The sequence below is a fragment of the Lytechinus pictus genome, chromosome 4, assembly GCF_037042905.1.
Source record: "Lytechinus pictus isolate F3 Inbred chromosome 4, Lp3.0, whole genome shotgun sequence".
NCBI lineage: Eukaryota > Metazoa > Echinodermata > Echinoidea > Temnopleuroida > Toxopneustidae > Lytechinus > Lytechinus pictus.
In genome coordinates this window covers 13,714,739-13,740,918 of record NC_087248.1, presented here as the reverse complement: position 1 = coordinate 13,740,918, position 26,180 = coordinate 13,714,739, and the positions used below count along the sequence as shown (strand labels likewise).

Genomic DNA, 26,180 nt, shown 5'->3' with positions numbered 1-26,180 from the left:
ATTTATTATAATTGTTCAACCATTATTTGCAATGTGCTCTGTTTTCGACAAGTCAGACGTATAAGCTACCATTAGGAATTTTAGGCATTTGAGGATAGTACATTTTCCATAATGGCCCCGACATTTGTGATCATGATACTTTCTTACTACATGATAATGGTGGATTCCCAAAGTAATGTTACTGCGGGAGTATCAACTGTTGATTCAACAGATTCTTTCGTAACACTATACGTAGATACCACGGTACTCGGTAGCTCATTTGAAGTTATAAGTACCTTCGAAAAATTAACAACGTCGACTACTGAACAAATCTCTGCAGATACGGGCACTTCAGCGACTGCAATTTATTCTGCTCCCCAGGATGTAATAACAACCGACGAGACCAATTTATCACCAGCCTATCAAACGGCACCTTCGTCATATTTGAGCACGATTTCGCCAACAGTATCTTCTCCTGTCCATCCTCCACCACCCCCGCCACCACCGTCGCCGCCGACACCACCACCACGAACACAACCAGTACCACCACCAAATACACCACCACCGCCGCCGCCGCCGCCGCCGCCGCCACCACCTCCACCAACACTGCCATCATCGCCATCATCACCATCACCTCCACCATCAGCACCGTCGTTGCCACAACCAACGTTGACAACCTGGTTATCGACATCATGGATCACGACAGACATGCAAGATAAATCCGGCAATGCTACTACGATCGAAACAATTACTGATATATCAATGTCGACTACTACCACAGTGGAACTCACGACAGATTTAAGAACTTCTACCACTGACATCACGTTGTTAAATTCGATCACGACTTTATTGACTACGACTGACAGTCATGACAATTATACAACCTACCCTGATAATTCTACTGGGACAGAAAATACTGCTACGCCGATGTCGACGATTACCGCTGGCGATCTAACGACATATTCCACAACCACTACGTCTCAAACCACATTGTTGAATTCGATCACGAGTACACTTCTAACGACGCCATCGACTACTTTCCATCCTCCACCACCCCCGCCACCACCATCGCCGCCGCCACCACCACCAACACAACCAGTACCACCAACAACAACAACATCACCGCCGCCGCCACCACCACCTCCACCACCACCGCCGCCACCCCCATCATCACCTCCACCATCAACACCGTCGTTGACACCACCCACGTTGACAACCTCTTTACCACCATTATCGACATCGTGGACCACGACAGACATGCAAGACCAATCCAGTAATTCTACAACGATCGAAACAACGGCTATTCCAATGTCGACTACAACCACAAGTATTCTAACGACAGATCTAAGAACCTCTGCCACTGACATCACATCGTTAAATTCGATCACGAGTAATCTCTTAACGACGTCATTGACCACGACCGACAGCCAAGACAATTATACAACCTACCCCAACAATTCTACTGGTACAGACATTACTGCTACGCCGATGTCAACGATTACCACAGGCGATCTGACGACGGATTCCACAACCACTACGTCTCTAACCACATTGTTGAACTCGATCACGAGTACACTTCTAACAACGCCATCGACTACGACAGACAGCCAATACAAATATTCAACCTACCCCGATAATGACACTGGGACAGAAAATACTGCTGCCCCGATGTCGACGACTACCACAGGCGATCTAACAACGGATTCCACAACCACTACGTCTAAAACCACATCAGTAAATTCGATTACGACTGAACCACTGTCGACGTCATTGAACACAAGAGAAACCCAGAAAAGTCCCACAACCTATAGATATACTCAGACCAAAATTACGGGCATGCCCACGTCGAAGATCACTACACTCGATGCAACGACATCGGTCATTCCAATGACAACCAAAATGGGGAACGTCGACGACAATCTAAATGAGCTTGGAAAGGTTTGTATTAGTTTATTAAAAAAAAAACACCCTGAATGCGTCAACAAGGCAGGCACAGTTTACGTCAAATATATGTCGCACTGCCTTTAATTCGAACACGAGTGCCACCTGGGACCCGTAACACAAAGGTTAGCGATTGATCGCTAATTTCAAAGAACAATTCTGACTGGTTCATAGTCAGTCTACTTAGTAAAATGCGCATGCAACGAGGATCTTGATTGGTTATTTCATTTAGCGATTAATCGCTAACCTTTGTATTACGACGCCCTGGTTGGATCATCTTGATCGTCTTGATACAAAAACGTCACAAAATCATAGTAGAATCACATTTTTCTTTTAAAAGTGAAAATTTAATTGATAATACGTTTAATCAATTTGTCTATCCATGTATCATTTTTCATTTCATTCAGTTCTTCAATTTATTGTTCATGTACTCTTAATTTCATTCATATTGTCATCTTTTGCGCATGCTTGCTCTTTGACTCTGGGATATCACCCAAGGCATCACAGGGAAATAACTCTTCTCCATCCAAGTTTTATTCCTTCTTTAAACATACTTATTCAAGAAGTATTTTTATTTCTATTTATATATTTTTTGAATGAGTTGGTGTTACGATGATGTTATCTTAACTTTCATTAGACTGAGCGCACAGGGACATTTTTTGCAATGTGCATAAGCACATTGGTATTCATGTCATATTTATGATTTATCTATTGCTGCTAAACTCTTTATTCCACCTATACTGAGTAATGTTGAAACATACCACAAATATCTGATGACCAAAGGTCAAGTCCGCCTAAACTACAACTTGTTTGAAGGAGAGGAAAAGCAAACAAGCCCTGAAAGACACTGAATTTTTTATGGATGTATGAGATAAAAAATGTTCCATTTTAAAGTTTCGCCTAAAGTTCTTTTTAAATGTTCAATAATACGAATTGTATTCGAATTTAATATTTCCAGTACATGGCCGTAAGCAGAAAATTTTCGCAGGGCGGGGGGGGGGGGGGCAGCAGGCGAAAACTTTTCGAAAAGAAGCCGAAAGCAAGAGAGCAGAGCGACCGAGCTTGTCATTGAGGCGTTTGTGCATTTCGTCAAGTAAATTTGAAACAAAAAATGTAAGTTTTCAAAATCTCTGGGCCGTTGAATCCTTTAACATTCTCCGATTACTTATGCAAATTTAATTTTTGGACAGCTAGCGCGCTCTCTCTTTCTCTCTCTGTATTTTGTTTTGCTTCAAAGTGATTATTTTCAATACTCATCTCCCGAATCCAGTGAGCAGGGTGACTGGATATCCGAAATTAACATACAAAGATTTTCAGCCCATTCCATGCTTGAGAAGTTTTTTTTATGGTGAATAATGTAAGAACAACGCAAATATTTTTTATTTTCATAGGATACCCTAACAGGATAGGTTTTAATGTAAAAATATTACGTTTATGTAATACACATATTCGTCTGTTATTCATAATAATTATACTCCACATCATTTTAGGGCATTCTCATTCATGCATATCATAACCTGGTAATGAAGTTGAATGCAATATTTGGGAGGATGTATCAAATTAAATATTAATCATGTTAATGTGCTTTAATTTCACAGTACACAGAAAGAGTACCAAAGTCTGGCTGTTAGAACCAGGCCCAAAATACACTTCAAAGGTGATAAATAGGTGTCCAGTGGTTTTACGTCCGGTCCCGTTGAACCGATTCCTACCAGATTTGGGCTGTTGATGATTCCCAATCATACCACTCCGAGGTGTGAAATAAAAACGATGAAGTGAAAAACGAGAGTAGAATTTTGACTGAATATTAATGGGAGAGCGAAGCGGGCGAGGAGATTTGAAATTAAAAATGTGACAGTCGAAGTTTCATACAATACCAAGAAAACCCATTTAAAAATTTTCCCCCTCTTTTTTTGCGTGTGGTGGGGGTGGGCAACAACCCCGGGCCAAGGCGCACAGCTCTACGCCAGTGCAACAATCCAAATCCAAACCGCCCAATTACCAACTTGAAATTCATATTGTGATTTTACTTTTAAAAATAACTTTCTTCTTTACTTTCTCTTCGATTTATTTCACCATAAATCATCGTTTCCTATTAGTACTTTTATAGCCGCAGTTCTTCCTGAAGTTGATTCGAATTGTTATCATGGTCATTTGGTCATACGGACAGACTGAATTGAAGAATGTGCATACTTTTATTGTATGTTAAATCTGGAAACTGACAGCAAATACACTTGAAAAGTCAATGATTAACAACACTGTACATAGTTTAACCTGGTCGGGAATTTCCCAATTACATTGCTATATTATGTTCAAACTAGATTGCTTAAAGCAAGCGAATATCAAATGGGTATGGTTTGGGGTTATGAACTTAATGAGGTTAGTTTAAATTTTTTTTTTCAATAGAAATAAGAAATTACCGTCATTATATATATATATATATATATATATATATGTGTGTGTGTGTGTGTGTGTATATATATATATGTGTCATACTCATTTATTTGATATCAAATTCGTCATGATAGCACAAATATTTTATAAGATACAGTAAATTTTATGATAATTGGCAAGTGTCAACTTTTCTTTGAATTTCTTGGGTGTAGGTAAACTTCTGGCCTCAACTATATATATATATATTTTTTTTTTTTTTGAGGGGGGACAGTCATAGCACCAACATGATTGAATATGAGTTATGACTTTTCAGGTAATAAAAGAAGAATAGAAAAGGAATGAAAAAACAAAAAAGGGTTAAGAGGAAGACAGAGGATACAAAAGTATCATCAAGACAGATCTGAGTCGTGTATGTTATTGAGTTGGAAAACCAAAAGAGAATAAATAACCTATTTAGATATCCCATGTCCTTCTATATATCATTATGGACTAGAATTGTGACTTAGTAATAATGAAAAAAAAAACTATATGTGCATTAAATTGAATGGAATTGAAATTTATCAGTCATATCTATTATATTATATATTAGATCAAAGTTCCAAAACAGTGACGATGGGCGGGGATGTGTTGCGGGGAAATCTCCTGTATTGGTGTTGTTTTTCATTGTTGTTTAGGTCAGTGATCATACTTGGATGTATAATTATATTTTTTGTCATGTACAATAACTGTTGTTATATTATTCATTACGTACATGCATACAGTTACCTTGTATTATTTTAACTCTGTGATATGGAGAACAAAACAATGCCAATACCAATATATTACAAGCGCATCCAATTATATTTCCTGGAGCGTTGTGGCCCAGTGGATTAGTCTTCTGACTTTGAAACAGAGGATCGTAGGTTCGAATCCCATCCATGGCATAATTTCCTTCAGCAAAAAATTCATCCACATTGTGCTGCACTCAACCCAGGTGAAATGAATGGGTACCTGGCAGGAATTCATTAATTGAAATGCCACCGCGCTGTAAAAGGCTGCAGGGCTAAAGCCAGAGTAATAATATCCAAGTCATTTGGAAGCGCACGGGGACGTTATGACATAATGTGATACAAGGGCACCGTCTTACAAATCGGATCAATCGCAACTATGGACGGCCAGCAACGTCAACATCTATTATGCATGTTTGTTCAAAGTATTTTCTAGCTATGATGTATATATTCATGCATTGTTTTCTTGAAAATTCACTGTGCTTCTCTTTGCATACAATGGACATTGTGAAAATGTTTCGTAGAAAAAAATTATGACACTGATGGATTTCCATAGAGTTACGATTGATCGGATCAATCGTAACTCTTTGTAAGACGGGGCCAAGAACAGGGTTATTATTTCATAAATTTATACAATCCTAATTATTACAGACTCCTGTAACGGAGGAGAATGTCGAGGAAGTGTCACAGGAGCTGGCTGAACTCACTGAAGATGCAGAGGAAATGACGTCAGATGGAGTGGAGACCACAGCTGAAATACTAGGAAACATCACAGCACTGAACTCATCAGAACCCGAGGTATATTATTGCATAGGTCAAATCAGTTTTGTTGCTTAGAATAAATAACATTAATACAATTATTCATGAATTTAATTATTAAATAATTGATTCATTCCTTCCATTGTTTTATCTACCTCTATTCATTCATTTTTCATTCAATTTGACATACTATCTTTGTCATAAAATTTGGAAAAAAATAATATTCCAACAATCAAAATGAAATGCAAATTCTCTATGTGCATGAAGTAGGACAATTTATTTTTCTTTGTATTACTGTATTTTCAGACAGTTTGCAAAGAAGAGCGTTGATTCGTTAAACATCGAACTCTTCTTTTAAAAAGTCCGATCTGCTATGATTTATGAATAAGCTCCTAACTTAAAATGAACGATGATTAGAGTTTATTTGATCAAACATGTCCCGCATTCGATCGGGACTGTTACGTGTCGATATGCGACATATAAAATGCATGGAGAGGACTTGTTGAGTATCTAAATGCTCATTATCGTATCAGTTTCGATGTAGAACATAATTATTTCGACGAGCTGTTGGAACTGAATAGTCGTTAAAGCCCTATTCACTGTATAACCATACGTCTCCCAGGCCTACTCACCCTCATCGTATATTCATACGTCTTTTATGTCTACTCATATATCCATACGTCGTATAGGCTAACGCACTTATCCTATATCCCTCCGTCATACAATTTTACTCACCTGAGTAAGCCTACTGACTTGCAAAGTATATCCACACGTCGTATAGGCTTTATCGTATATACATACGTCGAAAATCAATAGGTCGTATGTTAATACGTTAAGTTGGTACATAATTATCATTGACCAAACTGCCCTTCTAATTTGACTTACTCAAAATGACCCATGTTTGCAATCAAGGTAACTACTGCTGTTGTAGAAACAGTCAACAATCTTATGGATGTCGATGAGGCTCAGCTAGAAGAAGCGGCCAATGAAGGAGCTACGAACATGGCCGTGCAGTCTCTTGAAGCACAGCTTCAATTTGTGAATGTGTCAGCATCAAATGGAACATATAAAGATGTCCAGCCAAATCTTGGAGTACAGGTATGTCTCTTAATTAACTCAGTTATAGTTTCTTAGTTATAGTTTTTTACTCGACAAGTGTGAAAGCGATGTGTGGTGTAAAGTTAATTGATAATAGCTCAAGACTGAGGACTTGATGCAGATAGAATAGCTCATAGCTAATCATGGTACCTTCAAAATAATATTCTATCACCTCTGTGCGGAGTAATTCAACAGTTATATTGTCCTTCTTTGGTTATTTTCCTACATACTACTATGTAAACAAAGAAATGTGAAAACCGTTTATTAACCATCCTATCAATTTTTGAGTCTCTTTTAATTACTTCGAACTAAGAACAATTATTTCAATATTGCCATGGGAACAGGTTAGTGAATATCCACCGGAAGAACTTACGGAAGGCCTGACCTTTACCTACGCTACGAATGACCCGGAAGGGGTACTTCTGCCCGATCATATGACTGTCTCTAAAGGTAACTCCACTGCGAAGACGGGGTCAGAACAAGTACAGGCTCAACTCTTTCTCCCTCCATCTATCGGAGATGCAATCCGGAACAAGAACAACACTCGGGTGTCATTCGTGCTCTATCGGACAACTTCGATGTTTCCCTCTCGGTCGTTGCTTGCTTCTAATAAGGGCAAGGCATATGACCGGACATCGAATACTCGCATTATCTCTGCGTCCATTGATGGGATGACCATCTCTAACCTGTCAGAACCAGTCGTGACGTCATACCAGCCGATCATTGGCATCAACGATACGGTAAGACGGGATCAAGACTAATACCTGTACCGAGGTTAGGATCGGGAGGGGTGGGCATAGGTTCTTCTCACTTTGTTCGAAAGTTGTACAGATATAGAGTAACTTGTGGCCTAATTGCAGTGCCTCTCTTATGCAGTCTGATAGAAAAAAATGAATATGAGGCACCTCATTGTTGGGAAGACACCACTCTTATTATTGGAAGAAGCTACATTTTGGAAACAAACTTTCAGTGGTGTCCAAGTGATCATAATTTTTGTTAGCATGATGTTATATGTTGTAAAGAATCGGGTTGTATGATATATAGTTGCCTTCGGTATTCTTTGTCCATCTTAATTATTACGTCACGTTCCTTTCGATCAGCTCAACGACGATGAAATCGTTGTCAATATCACCAACCCCGCGTGTGTCTTCTGGGACTTCGAAGCTGATGACGGCTACGGAAACTGGTCATCAGAAGGATGTCAACTGATAGGAACGAACAACGGTACCGATGACGAGTTTCGATGTCAGTGCAATCATCTTACGAACTTTGCCGTCCTCATGGTATGCCTGCTTGAATTTTTTTAACTTTTACCTCCTCTTAGTTCACGATAAATGAATGAACTTCGATATTTCACTTTTCAGCTTTACAACCAACGTAATTTGACTTAGATATACCTAGACCTATGTTCAAACATAAGTTCATTAACTGCGATATTTTTCTTCACCTTAAATCATGAAGTCAGTGGAGATTTAAAATAGGAAACATGCAGTTAAACCGGACATCAAAATACCGGCCTTTGTCTTTAATCTCCTTTCATCATAGGACATCTACGGAGGCTCGACGCTGGATGAGTATTGGACATTCATCCTTGACGTCATGAGTTACGTTGGGTGCGGTCTCTCCATCTTCCTCCTCTTGGTTACCCTGTCAACTTATCTTTACGTAAAGTAGGTTCATTTGATTTCATCAAAAAGGGTTTAGATTCATATACACGTGGGTTCTTCATTTAAAATACACTGAATTGTCGAAATTTCAATATAAACTTTTTGCTATGGCCACAATTTTAGAGTTTTGTAAAATAATCGTCCACATGGCCGTACGCAGCGGGGGAAGGGGGACAGTTGCACCATATAAATTTTCACAACATTCACCAAAATTATGTACGAAATCCTTCAAGTTCACTTCGCAAAATGCCAAAGTGCCCCAATGACAAGATCGGTTGCTTTGCTACCTCGCTTTCGATTTTTTTTTCGAAAAAGTTAACGTGTCGTGACACACAGCCAAGAAAAAAATATGCGTACGGCCATGATCGTCCAAATCAGATTATTTGAAAAACTAATATCATTAATTTCACTAATTCTATAGCAGAAACAAAACAATTGAGTATGAAATATCATCTAAAACGATGTTAAATTATTTACGCAATTATATCTTAAGTCTTTGTGGGATCACTGGCAGTCGATGTTGAGTCGTTGGAATGGATAACATGACGGCATTTCGCAGGTAAACTTAAAGTTGAAGTACAAGGTTGGTTTATGTACGTATCGACAATACGAGGGTTCACCTCGGTATATGTTAACCCTAACCACGCTTACTACGGGGGGCGAAATTATTTTTCCCACCGAGTTCTGGACCAACATATGAATATTCATGACTTGCGTCTTCGGATTGAGAGTACGCATGCGCGTGGACTTTTTTTTGCCTCGAAAGTACCAGTGCCGATCGTAAGCATTCACGTTGCTCAGAATGAATTGGCATCGTCAAATTACCGGTACCCTTACATAGTGACATAGGCTTAGATCTATATATATATATATATATCCAATCCTTAAACACTTAATAAACTAGCTGCCATTAATGGCAAGACATGTGCTAGGGTAGGGCTAGCTTTAGCCTCTTGTCGAGGCCCTGGCGGCTGCTTCCCGAGCGAAGCGAATTAGGCCTGGCGCGAGCCTGTCTCGCGGCGCTCTGCTTCGCTCTCTCCCTTGCTTTGCCATGTTCGCTCGGAAAGCCTCGACAAGAGGCTAGGCTAGCTTAGGCTAGCGCATTAACTTTACCTCAAATCTGGACCTGTCTAATTAATGCCTAGTACTAATCAGTCCTGTCTCGCGGCGCTCTGCTTCGCTCTCTCCCTTGCTTTGCCATGTTCGCTCGGAAAGCAGCCGACAGGCCGGGCCTCGACAAGAGGCTAGGCTAGCTTAGGCTAGCGCATTAACTTTACCTCAAATCTGGACCTGTCTAATGCCTAGTACTAATCAGTGTTGTAGTGCCTTGATGCTTGGCCTTGGCCTTAAGGCGCCTTGATGCCTAGCTACTTTTTCAAAGCCTTGGCCTTGAGAGGGCCTTGGCCTTGAGGATTTTGAACCTTGAAATTTTAAGGCATTTTCAAGGCATTTTGTATTTTGTACTTTCATTTGTTTTAAATAAGTAATTATGAATGTTTCAATTGTTTTTTTATATATATATTTAATAACAATAATGGTCAATACTACCAGTCACCAGTAACAGTAGCAGCAGCAGTAGTAAGTGCACTAGCAGTGTCATCAATTGTAATTGTCACCATTATCAAGAAATTCAAACAAAGAATACATCAGTTTTGAAAAATAGCATTATGTATTGGTAATGTGTTGTAATCATATGATGATAATGACAGTAAATAATAATGGTCATGATCAAGATAATAGTGCTTTGATGACAAGAATAATTTTTACATCTGACTGCAATTTTTGACAACAATTTTATACTTTAAACATAGCTATAACTCTAAAGAACGATAACAAGGTTGATTTCTATTCCATTAGGATTTTCCTTGTATTATTTTCTTTGGCCAACAAGAATGTTTTAAGTCTTAATGATATTCTGAAAAGATTTGGTAAACTTGAAACACAGTCTCCAATTTTGTCATCCAAATGGGTTATGTCAATGGCATGATGAGCCAGAAACTTTGAGGGGCCAAGCATGGCATATATAGAGCAAAATTTCTGTCAAAAAAAATAAGAAAGCGATTGAAGCGAGCGAGTGAACAAAATTTGTCCCCCTCTTTCTATAAGAAAAGCTAATTTTGCAATAGATTGTTTAAAAAATAATATCACATTTACTCCATATTTTCCTTTCCCTTCCCCCCCCCCTTGTCTAAGTTTATTCTTGGTGGTGGGACTTCTTCTTCTCTCTATCTCTCTTCTAAATTTTATATTTGTTTTGGGTCAGATTGACAAAACAAAGGGGGAAAAATGTTTACTTCTTTTTAATCATATATCGTTCAACATTGAATCTCATTTCTCTACAGTTTCAAGGAAATAAACAACGTATTTGTTTTTGTGTCAATATGGTTTCAAGAAATAATAATTAACAAAAAATAATTTAATAATTAATAATCATTAATATCATCAATAAGTATTAATAATTAATGATTAATTAACTGTTTAATAAAAGTGGTTGTAAGCAGAAAAAAATATGAAAACTGACAAGAGTCCTAAAAATGACTCATTTTCAGTTTATGCATTTGAAAATTTTAGCTTGCGCTTTGTGCTCTCTTGCCCCCCCCCCAAAAAAAAAAAAATCCCTGTAGGATCTTTTTTTCCAAATGAAATATGCCCTTTTTAAAAAAGAAATACCTTCTTTAATAATAAAACATAATACATTTTAGGTTCGAAAATCACAGATTTTGAATCGCGCTTGCATCAATTATTGTTTAGTACAGTACTGCTAATGGTTACAAAAATGTATAGAATGTTGCTTTATATGGATATCACAAATATTTGGCTCGCTTCCTGCACTCGCATCAATTATTGTACTCAGTTCTCTTCCCGTTCACAAAAAAATGCTTTGAATGTCCAGTTTTCAGGTTGGAATATTACAAATTTTTGAGCTCGCGCTTTGCGCTCGCATTATTTTTTATTGGTGAGTTATGTATCTTATTTAAAATGCAGTAATTAACTGCTTAATTAACTGCTTCCTTTACTGGTCAGTATATAAAAAGAATTAGCGAGGGCAAAGTTATTTTTTAGTTAGATATACACATCTTTTTCATGATTACATAACCAGCTCAGAATAAAATAATTTCCATGTCTTATTACACGACATGTCAAGAAGTTTGAGCTGGTGATTCGCGCTGGCAACATCGCGCAAGGAAATTTCAACAATGATTAGCCCCATAATTGACCATAAATCAAGTTTTACAACATCAGAATTGATTTTTTTTTTCAAAACCGCTTGCTCGCTATGCTTTCTCGCTGAGAAGTAAAACCTAGAGCAAAATATCTATCTTATAATTAAAAATCATATTAGAAAGCCTTTGCTCAACTTAATTTCTATAAAACACACAATTACTTCACGCAGTTCATGAATCTCATTTTGAAAATACATGTATCTGTTTGCACAAAAAAACTCATTTTGATAAATGGGTGCCTTTTTGGCGTTGACCCCCCCCCCCATAATAATTTTCTGCTGCCCCTGTCCCAGGGAGTGGAGAAAAACATACGTTGAGAATGCCAGGATCAGATGACCGTGGTAATAATAATTATTGCAATGTAAATCGCCTGTAGAAAAATTATGGATTATGTGTACACAGGTAACTATATCATTATTTTAATATGTCTCTATCATGAAATTATTTTTGTTTTAAACGTACAAAGGTTAATTTTTTTCTCGCTCAGTCCCCTCGCTAACATACATTTTACCATGTGTGATGTCTGCCGCCTAAGTATTGTTAGTTCATTGTTCTGTATATCGTAAGTTTGAAATGCCTTGGCCTTGAGGTTTTCAGGCCTTGGCCTTGGGTTTCCATGCCTTGGCCTTTGCCTTTGGTATTGAAGCCTTGCATGGCCTTGTGTATTAAAGCCTTGGCCTTGGCCTTGGAGGTTTGAGCCTTGACTACAACACTGAATAGCCGACTAATGCCATGGTTATAACCTCGAACTGGTTAATTCCGAACTTCACGTTTAATTAGGTTTAGACAAATATTAGCTTATTTGCCATTGTTTAATATGTCTAGTCTGTATACAAAACCAGTCCTAGATCTAAAAAAAAAAATATCTTAGTTCTAGTCTAGTCTCTATATCTAGACTCTGATCTACGCTGTATCAGCATGGAACCACTAGTGTACCAAGGGGGGGGGGGAAGACTGTCCCTCTGACGAGTCACATTAACTGATTCAGGGGACGTGCCCCCTTTGAGAAGCCAAATTAATAATTTGTAATGTAAAAATGCAATGAAAAAGACGTATGTCCCCTTTTTTGAACGTGAAGATCTTTTTTTTTTTTTTTTGCTTGTCAATTTTTTTTTCAGCTAAGAAATCCATAATTTGGGGTGAAGACCCTTTTTTTTTTGGGGGGGGGGGGGGGGGCTTGTCACATTTTTTCGCGGACGAAATATCCTCTAAAAAATTTGCCCCCCTTTTGGAAAATCCTAGGTACACCAGTGCGTGCATGGAACGTATTCTAACGTCAGTGATCTTGATCCCCGTCTTCACCCAAAATTAAGGATTTCGTAGCTGAAAAAAATTTGACAAGAAAAAAAAAAGATCTTCACGTTCAAAAGAGGGGACATACGTCTTTTTTCGTTGCATTTTGACGTTACAAATTAGGCTTCTCAAGGGGGGGGGGTGCACGTCCCCAGGATCAGTTGTGACTCGTCAGGGGGCAGTCTGCCCCCCCCCCCCCCCCCTTTGGTACACTAGTGGTTCCATGCTGATAGCGCGTAGATCAGAGTCTAGATCTAGAGACTAGACTAGAACTATAAGATATTTATTTTAGATCTAGGACTGGTTCTCTATACGGACTAGACATATTAAACCATGGCAAATAAGCTAATATTGGTCCAAACCTAATCAAACGTAAAGTTCGGAATTAACAAGTTCGAAGTTAACCAATTAGTCGGCTATTCCTATTAGTATTAGGCATTAGACAGGTCCAGATTTGAGGTTAATGCGCTAGCCTAAGCTAGCCCTACCCTAGCACATGTCTTGCCATTAATGGCAGCTAGTTTATTAAGTGTTTAAGGATTGGATATATATATATATATAGATCTAAGCCTATTATAAGACCTATGTCACTATGTAAGGGTACCGGTAATTTGACGATGCCAATTCATTCTGAGCAACGTGAATGCTTACGATCGGCACTGGTCGAGGCAAAGTCCACGCGCATGCGTACTCTCAATCCGAAGACGCAAGTCATGAATATTCATATGTCGGTCCAGAACTCGGTGGGAAAAATAATTTCGCTACCGGCGAGGGGGGGGGGGGGGGGGCTGGAAGGCCCCTTCCCGGCTCTATGATCTCCCAAAATAGGCCGGCCGGTCTAGTGAGTTATATTTATCCGTGTCGATGAACGCACAAGACAATTTATCTGACGAGTTAACGATTTGTATTATTTCTGTTCAGGAAACTGCGTACTCCTCAGCCGAGTCGAATCCTTATGTGCCTCTGTACATCGCTTCTCTTCCTCTACATCTTCTTCATCATCCTTGCATCACTTAAGAACGTTACCATGGCAACATGTGGCACCATCGTGGGATTTCTTCACTTCTCCCTCCTCTCTTCCATCGCGTGGATGGCCGTGGAAAGCTTTAACATGTACATCATGGTCATCAAAATCTTTGACCGAGGGACTATTCAAAATTTTATGAAGAAGGCCGCTATTTTTACGATAGGTGAATCGCAAATGATAATTATTTGTAATTATTAGACTTCTGCTCCTATACACATATCGATGGAAGACAATGGTCTTATCAAAATAAGAACCTTTAAAACCGAGGTAAATTCAGTTACTAATAATAACACACCCCTAGAATGACAATATTTAATTTCTAAAAAAAGTATTTTAAAAATTGAAATTCATTCTATCTAACAAGCACTGAAGATTGGTAAAATCAGGATTAAAAATTAAAAGGTCTGGTAAGGGGTTTAATTTTTTTCATGTTTTGATACAATATATTATTTTTTCATTATTTTTTCATTCGATTATCAACCAACTAGATTTATTTATTTATTTATTTATCTATCTATCTCGTCATTTATTAAAGGTCAAGTCCTTCTCAGAAAAATATTGATTTGAATCAATAGAGAAAAATCAGACAAGCACAATGCTGAAAATTTCATCAAAATAGGATGTAAAATAAGAAAGTTATGACATTTCAAAATTTCGCTTATTTTTAACAAAAGAGTTATATGAACGAGCCAGTTACATCCAAATGAGAGAGTTGATGATGTCACTTACTCACTATTTCTTTTGTTTTTTATTGTTTGAATTGTACAATATTTCAATTTTTACGAATCTGACGATTGAGGACCTCCTTGTCTGAAGCACAAAATGTTAAAATAATGGAATTCCACGTGTTCAGGGAGGAATGAAACTTCATTTCACATGACAATGACGAGAAAATAAAAATATTTCATATTTCATATAATAAAATACAAAAGAAATAGTGAGTGAGTGATGTCATCAGTTCCCTCATTTGCATACCGACGGAGATGTGCATATAACTGTTTTGTGAAATGAAGCGAAATTTTAAAATGCCATAACTTTCTTTTTTTACATCCGATTTTGATGAAATTGTCAGTGTCATGCTTGTTGAATTTTTCTCTTTTTATTAAAATCCAGTTTTTGTTGGGGTGGACTTGTCCTTTAAGTTATCTATCCTTGTAGAATTTGTATTATCTATTACTAATTTTCATTCATTCACTTTATCAATTTATCATCAAATCGATTAATTACATAAGTACTCAATATACAACTTTGTCAATTTGGTTATTATATCTTATACTTGTAACTCATTCATATCTGATAAATACCATGTAGCTATACAGTGCGTCCCACAAAAAAGAAAGCCCGTTTTCAGAGATACATTTCACAATTATTAAATATGTTTCTATAAATTTGATACTCATGTCAAGAGTGGAATCTCATCTCTCATTTCAAACCACCAGCTTAGCAAATCGTTCACGCATGGCAGATTACAAACAATAAATATTGAGGCATATGAGAAACGATTTGCGCATAAACTTACGTGTGAATCTGAATCCACTCTCGTTTCAGTGATCAGTGAGAGAAGTTTAACAAAGAATACAAAAGAAATGCTAATGAGAGAATCGTCGAATATGCACGGTCGTCGTACCACGAACCAATCTTGTCAAATTTTTCTGCGCAACCTGATTTCGACGTTAAAATTTTAAACCCGTCTTGCTCATAAATGCGTGAAGTGTTCGTCTCATATCAAGTATTGAAATAAAGACGGTTTCCTTTTTTCTGGGACGCACTGTATATCGAACGGTTTTGTAATTCACAGGCGCACCGGCTCTGATCGTTAGTCTAACTGGAGGAATCGCTCAACAAGGCTATATGAGATATGAAGACGGGCTGTAAGTTTTTCCCCCGGGGGACCACTTACATTGACGAGTGGATACCATGCGCGACCAAAAAAAAAAACACGTAAAAAGGATGTCTTTTTCAAGATAGGGCACGTTACGTACGTAACGTGATAAGGGTGTCAAAAACACAAAAATAATGGAAAAAGGGTTTCTATTTCGTTAGGAAAGCTACGTGTTTAGAATCAAATTTGCGGGGATGATAAAACAAAATTAAAAATGTTTTATAAAGGATGTCCTTTTTGCCCCAACAGTACGTGTTTAGAGTCCGATTTGCGCGACGTGTGGAAGGTGGGGCCGTACTAAACCAAATGATGTGTAAAAGTAAAACCGACGACCAACAGACCCGTGACATATCGCTCCCGGATATCGCTGTACTTGTTTAGGGGTTCATTTCAGGGAATACTTGTCAAGAGTATCGATTTGTTTCCAATACTTGTTAAGGGTAGGGTTTCACACGCCAATACTTCTTAAGGGGTGCATTTTCAATATGGAAAATACGTGTTTAGGGTGCTTTTCGAGACAACATGGTCGCGCATGGTATCCACTCGTCAATGGAAGTGGCCCCCCGGGGTTTTCCCCTGTAAAATATTTGTTATCCTGACTTTTAGACCGTAATTCAAAGTTGGTAAAAAATTAAGTATTCTCATAAAACTATATATATGTCATGTATGTGTAAAACAAAATATCGAAGCATTATCCTGAACTCTATACGTAAAATCATTATTAAGGCGATACTATTACTTCTTCTTAGCTAACTGTTGCTGCAACCACCACAACCGCCGATACTTGTGCTACGCTTTTTCTACTACTACTACTACTACTACTACTACTACTACTACTACTACTACTACTACTACTACTACTACTACTACTACTTCTACTACTACTACTACTACTACTACTACTACTACTCCTACTACTACTACTACTACTTCTACTACTACTACTACTACTACTACTACTACTACTACTACTACTACTGTACAACAACAACTACTACTACTACTACTACTACTACTACTACTACTACTACTACTACTACTACTACTACTACTACTACTTCTACTACTACTACTACTTCTACTACTACTTCTACTATACTACTACTACTACTTCTACTACTACTACTACTACTACTACTACTACTAATACTACTACTACTACTACTACTACTACTTCTACTACTACTACTACTACTACTACTACTACTACTACTTCTACTACTACTACTACTTCTACTACTACTACTATACTACTACTACTACTACTACTACTACTACTACTACTACTACTACTGCTGCTGCTGCTGCTGCTGCTGCTGCTGCTGCTGCTTCCAATACCACTACTAAATCCATTACTAAATATATATTTGTGAAACTATGCTCCGACAACTCTATTCTGATCTTAATATCAAGATAGAAACCAAATTACCAGGATTCGAAAGAAATCCTTCTTGTGATGGAATGATTTTTGTTTTTTGATGGTATAAATATTTTTTTCCTCAATGATTACGCACTCGCCTTCTTTCTTTAGTTGATTTTTTTAAATTGATCATTTTAATTCTTATTCCCCAAACACAGATGTGGTTTTTTGACCGAGATTCCAATGATAAGCGGAGTACTTGTTCCCATCGGAGTAGTCATCATCTACGATACCATCATCTTCATCATGGTTATCTGGCGTCTATCACGTAAGGTCCCTGGAAGACAGGTCACCAAACCTGTGTATAAAGAGCGCCTCCGTCGTCTTCAGAACGCAACGGCTCTTATCGTACTGATGGGTTTGACATGGGCAGTCGGATTCCTCACAGCAATAGAGGTATATCCCATCCTCAGTAATTCCAAAATGTATGTAATCTCCGAGGGACGTTGATTCATATTTCGGATGGGAGGGGGGGGGGGGGGGTGGGGGTCAACAGTGAAAATGAGAATGTCCAATATATTTGTGACTCCCAGAGTAGTTTCTCCTCATTTAGATGTATGTTTAAAAGAATCTAATTTTTCAAACCAAATCATTGTTTCCAGAAATCCTTGACAATTGTATTATTCATTCATCTATATTCCGATCACACAAACATTTACAATCTTCCGGTTTCTTTTTTTTCTTTGGACTACTTTTTTATCTTCTCCCCCCTCTCCCTTTTCTGTCATCTTCATCACTATCTCCTTCGGCTTCTTGAAACAGGGTGCATCTTTAGCCGTCCAGATAATCTTCATCATCTTAAACTCACTCCAGGGCTGTTTCCTGTTTCTCTTCTACTGTCTCCGCAATCCTGCCGCGCGTTCCCTATGGAGGAAGCTGTTCTGTCACTGTCTGCCTCCTGTCGAAGAGTCTACAACTCGAGGAAGTAGCAATGGATCCCGGTCTCGTACACCCTCCACACCGGACGATAACGGACGGAAGAAATGGTATCATGTAGCGGGTAAAGGAGGGTTTTATGACCTCACCATGGGAGGGAAGCGGGGGAAGACATCAGAGGCATCATCGACATATGAGCTGGCATCGGAATCGATGGTGACTTCCGAAGAGCAGATCTACCGAAAACATGCTTCTCGCTCCGATGACACGTATGACGTTTTTGAAGAGGGGATCGAGAATGGGGTTGAGACTGCTTACGAACACTACGAAGTCGACAATCTTTGAAAACTGTGACACTATGAATATCCCCCGGCAAGAATGTAACATCATGATGAACCCCGCGCACAGAGATTACTTAGAAAACACATAAACTATCTCTGAACTGCCGTTTTCCTCCCCTATGTGATTTATTATTTCTTATATGGTTTGTATTATATATAGTTCCCACAATTTCATAATTAGTTTTTTATAGTGTGCTTATTGTGCATGAGTTACCAATGTCAGTATTTATTCAAATACGAAATGTGAAAGCTGGGCTTTCTGATGATTTCTAATGACAAATTGCATTTGGTTTTAGAAATTGTTTGGAATGTTGGAATGAAACAGATTGGTCATGAACAGAATATTAACGTATTAGGCCTATCACGCCCATATAGCCCCTACTCTGAAACTGCGGCAGTGCGAGACACTTCCTGCAGCGCGCCGATGATTTTGAAGTGAAAAAAAAAACACATTCAAACTTAATAGGAAATATACTGATAATTGTAATCATTAAGTCTAATAGAAGTGCACTCTTAGACGCCCATCTGATCAGTTAATGAGAATCACAATCAGCGATATATTCCAGTTTCCAGCGTCTTGGCTGCCCCTTGCCATATGCCGCTCCTCGAGGACATTTAAGTAAGGGGGAAGATACACATTGTGTAATAATTATCTCCTATTTCTCTCCTATAGCACTGATGTCAAGGGCGTAGGCTAGTTTGAGCATGGGAAGGAGCACATCCTGGATAGATGGAAATAATGTGGTGTGGGGGTGCACATCTTGGGGAGGTGGAACGTAAGTTTGGAAAATCAGCCGTTGAAAGCAGAAGGGGTACAAATTCCGTTTTGCTTGCCAGTGTCGGAACTCTTTTGCCTAAGCGGGAGGGTGCATGCACGTGTACCCCAGCCTACGCCCCTGTGTGTAATTTATAATGTATACTTTGATATAGCTCTCTTCAGCATATCGAATCTGTGTTGTAACATGTAGACGAATGTGGGGAGGGGGATGCTTTATATGCAACTTGAAACTTTTCTGATAACCTGTTTCTCACTAGTTTGTTGAATAGCAGTCAATATCAGGGTCATGCTGAAATTTGCTCCGTTTAACATTGCCATGTGATTGCACATTTCTGAGAACGCCTACCTAATAAATATTTTATTATATTTCTTTTTCGTGTTTAAATTGGTTCCGTTAGAATTGATACTGAGAACTTACTTTGAATATTTAAAAGTATAGCTTAGCTCTTAAACTTGTTAAATTTGAACTGATATATTGAATGAATCTCCAAAGAACCAGGATTTGTTTCAATCTGGCTAATGAAAAAGCTATATCATTTATTTAAAAAGATAAACTCAGAAAACAAAACCATGATAATCATGAATATGTTCTCTGACTTATGACAAAATAAAGAAACATCTGTTTGTTTTATCACCTGTATTATTAAAATTCATGTTTCACCCAGTAGCCTGTGTGCTTTATGAACATAAAAAATATTTCGATTTTGGTGTTAGAGAGAGAGAGAGAGAGAGGGGGGGGGGTATGGTAAAGTGTATGGCTATACTATATAGGCCTCTAAAAATCATGATAAAATGAAGATTTTGCACTAATTGTGTATGCATTATCCAGCCAGTTCTTGTACAGTATAATATCACGATGACTCAAATAATCTTTAGGTGATAATACATTAGACAACTATGTTTAATTTTTTTTTGTGGTGGATGGGGGGGGGGGGGGGATATTGCAGTCATTCACTTATACTCTAGCATCCTTACTCATCTGCTTATAATTAATTGAGCTTGTCACCCCAATCTTCAAATAATAACTTGGCTTTTATTTTCAAATTGCTTGACTGCAATGATTGGGATGCATTTTTCTAATTTTTCAGCCAAATGAGCCAATGCTTTAGAAGAAGATACGGTAATTATCTCCAGCTACGTCAAATTCAATGTTGTCGCACTTATACCCGGTAAGCCAATTAAAATGACATTATCTCCAGCTACGTCAAATTGAATGTTGTTGCACTTATACCCAGTAAGCCAATGAAGGACATTATCTCCAGCTACGTCAAATTAAACATTGACGCACTTATACCCCGTAAGCCAATTAAGGACATTAAGGACATTATCTTCAGCTATGTCAAATTCATTGTTGACGCACTTGTACCCCGTAAGCCGATTAAGGACATTATCTCTAGCTACGTCAAATTAAATGTTGACGCACTTATACCCCGTACGCCAATTAAGGTTTACCCCAACAAAAAGCCCTTGGTAACAAAAGAACTTCAGAGGGACCTGATAAAGGAAAAGAAAGCTGCACTGACCGGCGGAGAAAAAAACCCAGAGTTAAAGACCTGCAAAATGATATAAAAAAAAAAAGATTATAGGTGTAAACAGTCATACAAGGAAAAGCTAGAAAGAAACGTAATACAATCTTGCTTCTGCATGGCGAACAATGGACATGATACATGTATATAAACAAAAGTCGACAACCGTGGACATTGAAGTCGCTCAAGTTTTTGTAGATAACCTTAATGAATTTTAATGTAGGTTTGATAAGGATTTTAAGGAGAATGATGCCATTGCTAGTAATTTGAGATATTCGTTATTTAAATTCAAATGGTTGTAACAACAATGTAATACTAACCGAACACGAAGGTAGGGTAGTACTTGGCTCAGCACATGCGAATAAGGCTCCTGGGCCTGACGGTGTCTGTAACAAGGTCCTTACTTTATGTAAGAGTTAACTATCAGGTATCTTAACCATGATATTTCAGTGTTCTTTAGACCAGGGATCTATTCCCCAGATATGGAAGATGTCTTTTATCAAACCCGCATCCCAAAGAAAAAGAAGGCTCTGGAATTAAATGATTTTAGACTCATCTCACTTACCTGTAGCGTGATGAAGTGCTTTGAAAAGGTGATGCTTAAGCACCTTCTTAAATACACATCTTCTCATATTGACCCCATGCAGTTTGCATACAGATCTAAGACGGGGGGGGGGGGGGGAGGGGGTCGGCGATGCAGTTCTAACGTATTTACATAACATTTACTCCCATCTCGACAAAGTTAAGACGTATATATGTAAGATCCATCTTCGCTGATTTCTCTAGTGCATTTAACACTATAGTAACTCAACTCTTAACTCAGAAACTAATTCCTCTCAATGCGCCGCCTCAGATCACTCTGTGGATCCAGAACTTCCTCAGTAACCGACCTCAGAAAGTGATAATGGGCAATGTGCAATCTAGCGTGAAAATCATGAATACAGGAGCACCACAGGAGTGTGTGCTGTCCCCAGTACTCTTCTCTTTATACTGCCGATGCTCCTCAAACCAGTTTAGCATCATCAAATATGCCGATGATACTGTAATCACAGGTTACATTACAGACGATGATATTGAAGCTTATACCAGAACAACTGAAAATTTCGTTCAATAATGCGATGATAATTTCCTAATAATAAATGTATCGAAAACTAAAGAGTTGATTGTAGATTGCAGATGAAATTTACTGTCCATATAGCAGTTACAATTCACGTTGAAGAAGTAAAACATGACAAAGAATACAAGTATTTGGGTACGACCATAATTATGTAAGTCACTAAACTGGTCAAATAATATTTAACACTGCAGAAAAGGGCAAATCAAAGACTTTATTTTGTAAGACTTTGAAAAAGCTTAATGTGGAAGAGAGAATCATTGTTCTTTTCAACAAGTCCATCATCCAGAGTGTTCTGATATATAATATTGTGTGCTGAATCCAGCAAAATGTGACCTGAATAAGCTAAATAAACCCAGAAAAATAGTAAACGCTTATTAGGGTTAGACTTACCATCCCTTGATGATCTTTACCTAGACAGAGTCGCTTCTAAACTAAAACAGATTATGCAGGACCCCAGCCACCCACTCTACGAGAATTTTACTTTTAACTATTCAGGCATACGGCTATGTACACCATGCACACTGAAAACTCGGTTGAGACAATGGGTCAGATGCATAAGAAGTAGCGATTGCTTTTGCTTGGATTTTGCTTGACTCCGTATGCATAAAAATGAGCAAGCAAATGCTTCTGCTAGTAAGCTAATGCAATTGCTAACTGCCTGGTAGAATTCGCTTGACGATTAAGCTATTGCTAAAAAGCGTATGCATAAAGCGAACATAATGGGTCAGATGCATAAAAAGTGGCAATTGCTGGCAAGCAATTACTAATGCTAAGTTCACACCAACGGCGCTTTTAAGCGGCGTGCAAAGCGGCGGCAAAGCGTAACAAAGCTTAATTAAAGCGTAAAGACCGTAATAGAGCATAAGAAAGCTTTGAGCAATTCGGGACATTCGGCAAGAGCGCCAACAATTTTTAAACTGTTTAAAAATTTGAAGCGATCTGTCACGGATTGCGTAAAGCGGGGAGAGCGTATTAAAGCTTAGCAAAGCGTCACAAAGCTTAACAAAGTCGTAGGAAGCTTAACAGAGTTTAAGAGAGCTTGGTTCAAAGCGGTGACCCCACTTAGAATAGAATAGAATAAATAAATAGAAAAACACTGTTGAAAACTCCGAGTTTTCCACAAAGTTTTTTCTATTTATGTTTTTATTATATTTCATTTTTTAATTTTATAATGTTTTATATTTTATTTCCTTTGTTTTATTTTCTCTGTTACAATAAGGTTTATTTATCTCACATATAAAATTGATTTTCTTACTAATCTTTTGATTAGTAAGAAAATCAATTTGTAATAATTTGTAATAATCAATTTAACAAAAAATTGCGTATTTTAAAGATCTTTTATCGCACATATCTAAATTTCAAATTCTGCAATCTGATTCCTTTAAATTTTCACTCCTGATTTGCAATAGTAGCATTATCTGATTTTTCATGGGTAAGAAATCAATAAAGTCTGTATTTATATTTTTTACAAGCAGATGAAATACATAACATCAATAATAATAATAACATCTTCACAAGTACACATAATACAAAAATTATTTCAAACTTATATTAAAAATAAGCAAAGTGTGCATATGGGAGAATGTTCTTATTTCCAGACACAAAAGTCTTTATCTTCATCATCTGCTTCTGACGATATCTGAGCCACTCCTTTCTTAACTCAATCAGGAAGTACCACCCCAGCCATTCTTTGTTGCCAGTCAACAGCACCCACTGGAAAGACGAAGTATTCTCTGAGATGATCTCTCTGATGTCTGGCATCCACAGTGGCGAGGTTCCCCCTTGCAGGTGGTTGAGGAACATCTTCCCATTGAAGTCCATCTCTCCAGGCCCCTGGTGCGAAGTTGTGCTCTTCATCTTCGTGGTCCACCGCATTGGCTGCCAGCGCCACCCTCTTCCTCAGCAGGTTGTGGAGCACCACAGCAGTCTCCGCCAAATCTCTGACGTTATCTACCTTCTGTTCCAGTGTTCCCAACAGGCACCGGAACCTGTTGGCCATGATGCCAAAGGCATTTTCCACCACTCTTCTCCCCCTTGAGATCATGTAGTTGCAGATCCTCTGTTCACCTGTCATCCCTCTTCTACTGTATGGCTTCATCATGTAGCTCTTCAGGGCAAAAGCATCGTCACCCAGAATGAAGTAGGGAATATCAGGCTGATTTTCTCCATGCAGGGAGAGGGCATGGTGGGGGCAGCCCTATGGACCCATCTTCTAGGCATTCGAAGAGCTCTGGGAGTCAGACATGTGTCCTTTACCTCCCAGCTCAATCCAGATGAACTTGTACTCTGCATCTACCAATGCCAGCAGTGGTATAGAGAAGAACCCCTTGTAGTTGTGGTAGAGACTGCCTGTATTTGCTGGCTTCTTAATGGCTATGTGCTTTCCATCCAAGGTATCAAATGCATGGGGGATATCCCATCTCTGTTCAAACTGCTGGGCAAGGGTGCTCCATGCTTCAGGGATGGTAGGTATGTTGAAGACCTCATCTTTATACCCCTCTACAATGGCCATGCACACTCCTGGAATAAACTCTGGTATGGTTGAGATACCACATCTGAAACCATATGCCAGTGATCTGTAGTTGTCCCCAGTGGCCAGATGTCTCAAGGTGATTGCCAGTTTGAGGCCAGCTGACAAAGGGTACCTGTAGTTAGTCTCTTGCTTCTGGATGACTGGTGCCACTCTCGCAAGGATCTCATCGAACACCTCAGGGGTCACTCTAGTGAAGTTTGTGAAGGCAACAGGGTCCTCTAACCTCAGTTGTGTGTCCAAGAGGATAGTGTACGTACTGGCCATACTGCTGTCTTCTTTCTTCAGTGAGCCATGGCCTGGTCCAGCAGCACCTGATGAATGGTCTTCTCCCTCCTGCTGGTAGTTCAATCTCCTCTTGTCTTTGCTGTTCTTCCTCTCTCTCCTCTGCCTCGAGGGCTAGGATGTAGTTATGTAGCAGGGAGACAAATGTCATGTCTGCATCATAAGATGGTTCATACTCTGGTACATATTGAACTTCCATATCTTGTTCTTCTGCCAAAGATGCAATGATTTCGTGTATCTGCTGCATCTTTATATATACTCTGGATCAGAGGCGGAATGCAATCAGAATCTCGAATTTTGTCATTGCGTAACAGAGCTTAACAGAGCCTATCAATGCACAAGAAAGCTTGATAATCGTATCAGAGCGTTATTTAAAGCGTGATAAGCGCATCAAAGCTTATCAAAGAGTAATAAAGCATATCAAAGCGTGATTTAAAGCGTAATAAATCCTGATCAATCGGCATCAAAGCGTGAGAAGCCGTAGCGATTCGGGAAATAATTTGTCGCCCAAAGCGGGAACGAACTTCGTATCAGAGCGTATCAGAGCTTATGAGAGCATAACATATCTGAGGAGATCGTGAGATTTTTTGAAAAGTAAACAAAAATGACGCCGAATTGATCGCCGATTTAAAGCGCGGCATTCGCCGTTGGTGTGAACTTAACTTAGCATAAGCAAAAGATCATGCTTCAGCAATTGCTTTATTTCATATGCATAATCCTTTGCTAGCGCTTGAACCCTTTTCTTGCCTTCAGAAAGCAATTGCTAGCGGTTTGAACAATAGCGACGTCACGCTGGTGCAAACACAACTCACAGAAAGGGCAGGACTCGAGCGCAAAGGTGTGGCAATGCAAATTACCGCTTCTCTCTATAACATCTTTCCTCACACGTGGTGTCAAACTAACTCTTTTATTTTTGATAACTATACGTATTTTTGGCATTTGGTTTGCACTTATTAAGAAGAAAATATACAGGCTACGGTACACATTGGGATTCTCTCTCCTTCTTCTTCTTTTTTTCTTCTTCTGGAAACAGTACAGTCCACTGTCTGGTGTATTGTCGTACTGGTGAAGTGCAGCGTGCAAGTGTATGTACATTATTCGAAAAAAAATTGCTTACAGCGTGCAAGTAAAAACAACCACCGTTATTAACGGAGCTGGGTCTTTTGTACCTCTTGTTTAAAGATGTGTAGAGAGGTACAATTAACTGTGCTGTTGGGGAGGGAGTTCCAAAGTCTTAATCTGGGAAGAAGCTCCTCTGGTAGACAAGTGTTCTGGC

The 26,180-nt window shown here is 38.6% G+C and overlaps 2 protein-coding genes across 2 annotated transcripts; one reads left to right on the top strand and one right to left on the bottom strand.

The window, feature by feature from the left end:
- Nucleotides 1-401: 401 nt before the first annotated feature.
- LOC135153985 (uncharacterized) lies at nt 402-689 on the bottom strand. Its single transcript, XM_064098992.1, has one exon. The coding sequence runs from the start codon at nt 687-689 to the stop codon at nt 402-404; it is 288 nt and encodes a 95-aa protein (XP_063955062.1).
- A 120-nt stretch (nt 690-809) lies between these two features.
- LOC129259502 (adhesion G-protein coupled receptor G6-like) lies at nt 810-20,070 on the top strand. The gene is made up of 10 exons (XM_054897783.2): nt 810-1,917; nt 5,733-5,879; nt 6,753-6,938; nt 7,283-7,678; nt 8,039-8,221; nt 8,484-8,608; nt 14,044-14,312; nt 15,948-16,020; nt 17,610-17,847; nt 18,214-20,070. Exons 1-10 carry the CDS (start codon nt 907-909, stop codon nt 18,670-18,672), a joined length of 3,087 nt encoding a protein of 1,028 aa, XP_054753758.2. The 5' UTR covers nt 810-906; the 3' UTR covers nt 18,673-20,070.
- Nucleotides 20,071-26,180: the final 6,110 nt, after the last annotated feature.

What these genes read in the sequence shown, in the direction of transcription:
- LOC135153985 (XM_064098992.1), bottom strand. Translation starts at nt 689, where the DNA reads ATGTCTGTCGTGATCCATGATGTCGATAACCAGGTTGTCAACGTTGGT.
- LOC129259502 (XM_054897783.2), top strand. Translation starts at nt 907, where the DNA reads ATGTCGACGATTACCGCTGGCGATCTAACGACATATTCCACAACCACT. An exon ending in TGAACTCATCAGAACCCGAG is followed by an intron (nt 5,880 to 6,752) that starts GTATATTATTGC and finishes TTTGCAATCAAG; the next exon opens with GTAACTACTGCTGTTGTAGA. An exon ending in GGCCGCTATTTTTACGATAG is followed by an intron (nt 14,313 to 15,947) that starts GTGAATCGCAAA and finishes TGTAATTCACAG; the next exon opens with GCGCACCGGCTCTGATCGTT.